Below are 8,715 nucleotides of genomic sequence, written 5' to 3'. Positions count from 1 at the left end.
TTCGCCCATCAGTAGCCGGGATAGGCTCCGGCACCCCCGCGACCCCAAAAGGGAAGAAGCGGTCTGGAAGATGAATGAATGAATGAATGAATCTTGCATGTAACTGAAATATTAGCTAAACTCCAAAATGGCCCAAAAAAGCTGAAAAAACCTAAATTACCCAAAACAACTAGCGTGTTAATATAAGTACAACTCCAAAACAGCTTCAAAACATTAAAAAAGCCTAAATTAGCCAAAACAGCTAGCATGTAGCTGAAATATTAGCTAAACTTCAAAATGGCCTAAAAAAGCCTAAATTGGCAAAAAACAACTAGCGTGTCAATATTAGCCCAACTCCAAAACAGCGTAAAATCTAAAAAAAAAAAAGGTCTAAATTAGCCAAAACAAGTAACATGTAAATATTAGCCTAACTCCAAAACAACCTAAAAACTTTTTTTAAAAGCCTAAATCAGCCAAAACAGTTAGCATGTAGCTGAAATATTAGCTAAACTTCAAAATGGCCTAAAAAAACTGTAAAAGCCCAAATTAGCCAAAACAACTAGCGTGTCAATATTAGCCTAACTCCAAAACAGCCTAAAAACTTTTAAAAAGCATAAATTAGCCAAAACAGCTAGCATGTAGCTAAAGCATTCCCTAAACTCTAAAATAGCCTAAAAATTTTAGTAGATGCCAAAAAAATCCAAAAAGCTAGCAGAATGCCAATTTTCAAAACTTTGAAACCGTAACTTTTTAACATTAGTACGAATAATGAAAAGGGAGGGCCGGATCCGACCAATTGACTTTCACACAGTGGAAAAGCAGAGATGAGGTTTATGGATGCAGTGAACGAAGACAAGACGTTAGCTGGTGTTAAAGGATGCAGAAGACAGGGTTAGATGGAGGAAGCTAATTTTTCTGTGGCAATCAGGAAAACCCAAAAGGAAAAGAAGAGGATGCAAGACATCCTCCAATTCTGGAATAAGCCTTACATTTATGGTGTTTTATGTTCAATCACTCTTGTTCTTGGTTTTCAGGAAGCAGTGTTTTACACAAAATTGATGGTCGAATTACCCTGACTGCTGGTAGCCTTCTTGATAACCTCCACTGGCACTATGTGACCATCAAGCGCCATGGACGACAGGTCAACTTTACAGTAGACAGTCAGACAGTGACAGCTATCTGCAAAGGCGACTTCACTCACTTGGATCTGGACTCCCAGGTACTTCAATTGTTCTAAATAATACCCTAACACTACTGAAAAAAAGGATCACTTTCTCAGCTAATGAGGATAACAACTTTTCTGCAGATGTACGTCGGAGGAGTGATTGAGCCAAATTTGCCTCATCTCCCTACAACGCCGAATTTCCGAGGCTGCTTGGAAAATGTCTTCATCAATGACATCAACGTCATTGATATGGCCAAAAGAGAAGAACCAGAAATCCGTATTCCTCGAAAGGTAAAAGAGTTCACTAGAACTATAATTACTTCATCCTTACCAAGGAACTAAATAATTATTTAGATTTTCATCCTCAAATCTTTATTTAATCTCTATTTTTATGTAGAAAAAGCTGTATTTTGCCTGCCGAGACATCCTGCTCAAACCAATGACCTTCGCCGGACCCAACAACTACCTACAAGTGCCTGGGTTCTTCAGAAGGCCTCGCATGTTTGTCAAGTTCAAGTTCCGCTCATGGGACTACACAGGACTGCTGATGTTCACGCGCTTTGCTGACAACCTTGGTGCCCTTGAGCTGGGTCTAAGTGAGGGTCAGATCAACGTGACCATCTTCCAACCAGGAAACAAGAAAATACAGTTTGCTGCAGGTGAGGGCCTGGTGGTGTTTTTTTGAAAGCATTTTTGGGACTAATAAGATCCTTTTACTTCATGATGTCCATTAAATAATATCAAAATGTATTTAAGAACATAATTTTAATGATCAGATTCTTTATATGTTTTGTGCTCAGTAGGTGTGCATATCGACAAGAGTGTGACGATACAAAACATATCGCGATACACGTCATGATACAATACATATCCTGATAAATCCCAAGACAATATTTCACTATTTTTAAAAAAAAATGACTTAAGGAATATCTGAATTTTGATACATTTTTTACAAACACAAAATTGTAAAATACATGTTATTTAATGATCAGAACATTCAGCATTGCAACATTCTCACATAAACGAGTTGCTTTGACCCACGCACATTCAGGGTGCTTTCAGGAGATATAAGTGGAAAACAAAAGTAAGACTAAACTACATGTTTGCTTTTAAATAATTATTTAAATTGAAACGAGTATCACCAAATAAACTAGAAAAGTTGCATTACCTGTGATAATGCTAGTGTAAATGCTTTTTGCTGAATGTGGTCGCTGAAGATGCTAAATGCATTAATTTGAATTGCTAAGTTAAGTCATGAAAGTGTTGAATTGCAGAAAGTGCACAAAGAATTTGAAGAATCTCATAAAAAATTGCAGCATTGCTAAAATATTAGCTTGACTCACAATTTTTCCCAAAAACCTCTGCAGATGGCACCTTAGCCAAAAAACCTAACACATTACTAAAGTGTTAGCTTAACTCAGAATTAACCCCAAAAAAACTAATTAAATGCAAAATTAGCCAAACATGTTAGCATGGTGCTAAAATATTAGCAAAGCTCAAGAATAGCCCCCAAAAAATCCCAGTAGTTGTTAAATTAGCCAAAAACATTAGCATGGTGCTAAAATATTATCTAAACTCAAGAATAACCAAAAAAACTTCTGTGGATGCTAAATTAGCCGAAAACGTTGGCATGGTGCTAAAATATTGGCTAAACTCAAGAATAGCCCAAAAGATCTCAGTAAATGCGAAATTAGCCAAAAACGTTGGCATGGTGCTAAAATATTTGCTAAACTCAAGAAAAGCCCAGAAAAATCTCAGTAGATGCTAAATTAGCCCAAAACATTAGCATGGTGCTAAAATATTAGCTAAACTCAAGAATTGCAAAAAAAACAAAAATAAAAAATCCCAGTAGATGCTAAATTAGCCAAAAACATTAGCATGGTGCTTAAGTATTAGCTAAACTCAAGAATAACCAAAAAAACTTCTGTGGATGCTAAATTAGCCGAAAACGTTGGCATGGTGCTAAAATATTAGCTAAACTCAAGAATAGCCTTAACGTTTCTCATTAAACTAAACAATTCAAAAATATTAGCCTGTTGCTAAAATAGAGGTTAAACTTTAATTTAGCCTCAAAACCTCTGTAGATATGGCCAAAAACGTTAGCATGTTGCTAAAATATTAGCTAAACTCCAAAATAGCATAAAAAAGCCTCAGATGTCAAATTAGCAAATTGAGTTAGGGTTAATGTAAAAGCCCAATGCCAAACTTTTTTGAAAATTACTTTAAAGGATGAAAACATAGCCTACATACAGTATATATTCTATTATGATATATTAAAAAACTAACAATTTTGCAGCATCGTGTGGAAGTACATACGGCTGAAAACATTCCCTTCTATGAGTAGCATAGTATATAAGAGAAAGATGGAGAGGTCAAGTTGCAACTCATAAAGAAAATAAATGACTTTCTTTTACAATACCTCAAAGACATTATTATGTGCTGTAAAATCCTGGGAAAATCTAACAATGTAAAGTGTTTCCTCAGATTGCAAAGCACTCAGAACTCGAGCTTTGCAAACAACCAGATGAATTTTGCATGATGGAGCCTGTGTTGGTACTCTTCCAAGCATCATTACAGGCTTTGTCTTGATCCCCAGGATACAGGCTTAATGATGGGTACTGGCACTCCGTGGATCTGGCAGCTCGAGACAACCTGCTGACTCTCACCATAGATGAAGAGGAAGCCTCGCCGCTAAAAATCACCAACCCCTTCACCATTAGGACTGGGGACCGCTACTTTTTTGGAGGTGATTTGAACTCTTACAGACCAAATACAGGTTTTTTAATCACTAATTGAAATATTTTCTAATCCTCAGGTTGTCCAAAAACGAACAACACAATAAGGAAGTGTGAGACAAAGCTGAATCGCTTCCATGGCTGCATGCAGCACATCTTCATTGACAATGAGCAGCTTGATATCGACATTATTTTGCAGCGGCAGTGGGGACGATACGCTGAGCTTTTGTTGGGTACTTGTGGAATCACTGATAGGTAGGCAATTTAATTTGACCGATGAGCAAAAATAAAAAAAAAACAAGGTTTGAGTAACCGTTATGTCCACAGATGCACCCCAAATCCGTGTGAACACGAGGGCAGATGCATCCAGTCCTGGGACGACTTCATCTGCTTGTGTGAGAACACAGGATATAAAGGAGAAGTCTGTCACATGTGTACGTGTTCACCGAAACTCCCGCTTTCACCCGACATGCAGTCCTTCTCTTTAAACGGATTTACTTCTCTCTTCCATCAGCGGTTTATAAAGAGTCGTGTGAAGCGTACAGACTAAGTGGCAAATACTGGTCCGGAAACTACACCATTGATCCGGATCTTAGCGGGCCGCTGAAACCATTCGAAGTGTACTGCAAGATGAAATGTGAGTGGGCACTGGCATGCAGGAAATACAGCTTTAATAACAGCTAAAAAGTAATTTTGTGAGATAATAAAACATCATCAAGGGAAATAAAACGGGTTTATGTACCAAAAGTGTTGATTTTAAATAATAGCCTTGTTTTAAAAGGGATAGTGACATTTCCTTATAGCTCATATGTCAAGGCCCGGGGGCCGGATCCGGCCCTCAGGATTGTTTTACTTTATTGTTATTAATGGCCCAAATGTTATCCTGCATCAAATTAATCTTGTATAATTTTGACAAAATATATTTTTATGGAAGGTGAAATATTGAAAACTGTTTAAGGTTTAAGTTGATTTTTTCTAGAATAATATTCCTGCTTTTTATTCTTAATAATTATGTAAAAAAATATATATATATGTTTTTACAGTTTTAAAAATTGGCATTCTGATAGCTTTTTGGACCATTTTGGCATTTATTAAGATTTTTTAGGCTATTTATGAATATAGCTAATCTTTTAGCTATATGTTAGCTGTTTTGGCTAATTTAGTTTTTTGTTTGTTTGTTTTTGTAGGCTGTTTCAAGTTTAGCTACAATTTTTTAGCTACATGCTAGCTAATTCTGTCAAATTTAGGCTTTTTTTCAGTTTTTTGTGGCTATTTTGAAATTCAGCTTATATTTCAGCTATATGCTAGCTTTTTTGGCTAATTTTTTTTGACTATTTTTAAGTTTAGCTAATCTTTTAGCAACACGCTAGCTGTTTTGGCTAAGTTAGGCTTTTTCATATTTTTTTATTCTACCATTATTTTCAGCTACATGCTAGCTAATTTTGGATAATTTAGTTTTTTTTTTAGTTTTTTAGGCTGTTTTGAGTTTAGCTACAACTTTTTAGCTACATGCTAGCTAATTTTGGATAATTTAGTTTTTTTTTAGTTTTTTAGGCTGTTTTGAGTTTAGCTACAATTTTTTTTAGCTACATGCTAGCTAATTTTGGATAATTCAGTTTTTTTTAGTTTTTTAGGCTGTTTTGAGTTTAGCTACAATTTTTTAGCTACATGCTAGCTAATTTTGGCTAAGTTAGGCTTTTTTCAGTTTTTTGTGGCTGTTTTAAAGTTCTGCTTATATTTCAGCTATATGCTAGCTGTTTTGGCGATTTTTTTCTTTTTTAGACTATTGTTAAGTTTAGCTAATTTTTCAGCTACATCCTAGCAGTTTTTGACAAACCTGTTTTTTGTTTTTTAGGCTAATTTGACATTTTGCTAATATTTTAGCTGGCTAACAGCTTCAGCGTTTTCAGCTATTAGTTTCACAGATTTCAGCATCTTCAGCGGCTAAATTCAGCTTACGGCATTTCCACTAGCATTATCACAGGTAATGCCAAAGTATCTAGTCCATAATTATGCTAAAAAGTTATGGATTTAAATTTTAAAAAATTTCGTTTTAGAGTGTTCAAAGAATGTTTATCCTGTTCGGCCTGCGACCTATGGTGTGTTTTGGATTTTGGCCCCCTTTGCTATTGAGTTTGACACCCCTGCCCTATAGTTTATCTATTGTTTTTGCCATTCTTGCACTATCATCATCCCTTTTTGAATTCGTTCTTTTGATTTTTTACAGCATACAAAGCATGGACGGTGATCATGCACGATCGAACTGAAGCCACCACGGTGTCGGGGAGCTCCATAGACCAGCCATACATAGGAGACGTCAACTACTGGAATGCCTCCTGGGATGAAGTTAGCGCTCTTGCTAACACCTCCATGTACTGTGAGCAGTGGATCGACTTCTCCTGCTACAAGTCCCGCCTACTAAACACACCAAGTGAGAGGGATCAGAACAGCTTTAATTTCACCGATGATATTTAGTGAGAAAACGCATAAATGACTTCCATTTCCAAACAGATGGGAGACCTTTCTCTTACTGGATCGGTCGCAACAATGAAAGTCACTATTATTGGGGTGGGACTTTCAGAGAAGTCCAAAAGTGCGGCTGCGCTGTCAACCAAACCTGCGTTGACCCAAAGTTTCAGTGCAACTGTGATGCTGACTATAGACAATGGTAAAATGCACCAAAAATTACGAGATTTTTTTTCTGTATTTTCTGTATTCACAGTATTTGTGTACTTTTAGGTTTTCCGATAAAGGTTATTTGGACTTTAGGGACCATCTTCCAGTCAGGAAGTTGGTAATTGGGGACACCAACAGGACTGGATCACAAGCTCGTTTTACAGTTGGAGCACTCCGCTGCCATGGCGATAGTGAGTAAAGTCATCGTAAAACTCTTGGTTTGCTGGTCAATCAACCACTCAAAAAAATAATCTAAATATTCCTTTTAATTGATTTTTATGTTTGTAATCAACAGGAAGCATTTGGAACACCATTGCTTTCACAAAGCCAACGTACATAACATTCCCCACGTTAAGGCCTGGAACAACTATTGACATCTCTTTCCACTTTAAAACCTATCGGGGCAATTGTGTCTTCTTGGAGAATTCTGATGACCATCTTAAAAACTTTGTCCGAGTAGAGCTGAACTGTGAGTCCATTTTATCCTCAGATTACCAATTATTTGTAAAAATACAGATAAAAATAAAAATGTAATGTTTACTTACAGCGACCCACAACCTTGCTCTCGTCTTCATGGTTGGCGATGGCATCCTCAATGTTACTCTGCACTCTCTCGTTCCTCTCAATGACAATGAATGGCATTTCGTTCAGGCTGAACTCAATGTGAAAGTGGCTCGGATTAAGGTAGATTACCAGCCCTGGGCGGTCAAACGCTTTCCAGGTCAGACTTTTGTCACCATGCAGTTCACCCATCCTCTCCTTGTAGGTAAGTTCTGGGAAAATGTTTCACAAATGCTAAATAAAGACAAACATATACTTACATCTTTTTCTTTATCACAGGAGCAGCTAATCGTACCCTAAGACCTTTCCTAGGATGCCTTCGAGGGTTACGTATAAATGGCATTCCTCTCGATTTGGAGGGGAAAGTAAATGAAATACAGGGCATAAGGAGGAATTGCACAGGGGAGTGTCTCAATGCTACCATACCGTGTCGAAACAGTGGTCAGTGCATTGAAGGATATGCATCCTATACCTGCGATTGTAACAACACAGCCTTCGATGGGTTCTACTGTCACAGAGGTGAGTTTATAGGATCAAAATTGCATCCCTGAAATATTTCACTTAAAAAGATGTTTTCTCTTTTAAGACATTGGAGCTTTTTTTGAGATTGGATCATGGCTGAGGTACAACGTTCGAAAAAAGCCGGTGACAGACGAAGCAGCGTGGGCAAACTGGATCGATCCGCACTACGACAATTTCAGTCTGGGCTACAACGACACGGCAGACGACATAGAGTTCAGCTTCAGCACGGTTCACACGCCAGCCGTGTTGCTCTACATCAGCTCATTCATGCAGGACTACATCGCTGTCATCCTGAAAAACGACGGTTGGTAAAGCGTTATCTGAAAACTAGGGCTGTGAAAGTTGATGTGTTAACATGCGCGATTAATCAAACATAATTAATTAGTTAATATTTATTAATCGCGCTCAGGCGTCCTGCCGTACAGCTGTGAGATCAGCTGAATCCATCTAAAATAAACTGGCCTGGTGTGACTTTAATCAGGATTTTCTTTGTATTTTTGTTCAATAACATATTTTTGTCTTTTTATTTTTATAAAATCACACCTAAAACTTTTATTCCATGTTGTAAAAACAATTTCTTAAATATTTTCGGGGTTTCCACAGCAAAATTAATCAAATTTTCCAGGTGGAATTTTCTGTTTTTACATGATTTCATGTCTAATGTGTGAATAAAACATGGAAAAATGACTAAATAAAGGTAGTGTCACATAGAGGCGGTTGTGCTTAAAATGATACCAAATAAGCAAACGAGTAGTCTTTGAAATTGAAAATATAGGAAATTTAAAACCAGTCAAAAACTGAATTTTGTGTGTGATTTCAAATTGTGATTATTTTTAGATAAGTGATTTGCAAATACTGCACCTAAAAAAAAATAAATAAATAAAATAAAAAAAAAATCATGCCGATTAATTGCGATTAATTTTTTCCAGATTTGCGATTAATTAGTTAATTTTTTTTATCGATTTATTTTCAGTGGATTCAATCTATAGGATGTCTCACACAATTACACCAAGACATTTATAAACTGCTTGGATACCTTTAACTTATTGTGTTGCATCTCTTCCTTTAGGTAGTGTT

The 8,715-nt window shown here is 36.7% G+C and overlaps 1 protein-coding gene across 1 annotated transcript in view; it reads left to right on the top strand.

Moving 5' to 3' along the window:
• cntnap1 (contactin associated protein 1) overlaps positions 1-8,715 on the top strand; it is a 26,688-nt gene that overhangs the window by 8,672 nt on the left and 9,301 nt on the right. The window contains exons 6-19 of the mRNA XM_024272249.2: positions 1,014-1,198; positions 1,286-1,435; positions 1,542-1,803; positions 3,741-3,890; positions 3,960-4,134; positions 4,207-4,313; positions 4,394-4,516; positions 6,107-6,310; positions 6,391-6,547; positions 6,619-6,746; positions 6,851-7,024; positions 7,103-7,321; positions 7,396-7,635; positions 7,703-7,942. Of these exons, the coding sequence (XP_024128017.1) occupies positions 1,014-1,198; positions 1,286-1,435; positions 1,542-1,803; positions 3,741-3,890; positions 3,960-4,134; positions 4,207-4,313; positions 4,394-4,516; positions 6,107-6,310; positions 6,391-6,547; positions 6,619-6,746; positions 6,851-7,024; positions 7,103-7,321; positions 7,396-7,635; positions 7,703-7,942 (2,514 nt within the window). The remainder of the gene's footprint in view (positions 1-1,013; positions 1,199-1,285; positions 1,436-1,541; positions 1,804-3,740; positions 3,891-3,959; positions 4,135-4,206; positions 4,314-4,393; positions 4,517-6,106; positions 6,311-6,390; positions 6,548-6,618; positions 6,747-6,850; positions 7,025-7,102; positions 7,322-7,395; positions 7,636-7,702; positions 7,943-8,715) is intronic.

This window comes from Oryzias melastigma, linkage group LG8, assembly GCF_002922805.2.
Source record: "Oryzias melastigma strain HK-1 linkage group LG8, ASM292280v2, whole genome shotgun sequence".
In the NCBI taxonomy this organism is placed as follows: Eukaryota; Metazoa; Chordata; class Actinopteri; order Beloniformes; family Adrianichthyidae; genus Oryzias; species Oryzias melastigma.
The sequence above is the reverse complement of the archived record's forward strand: the minus strand, read 5'-3'. Positions and strand labels throughout refer to the sequence as shown.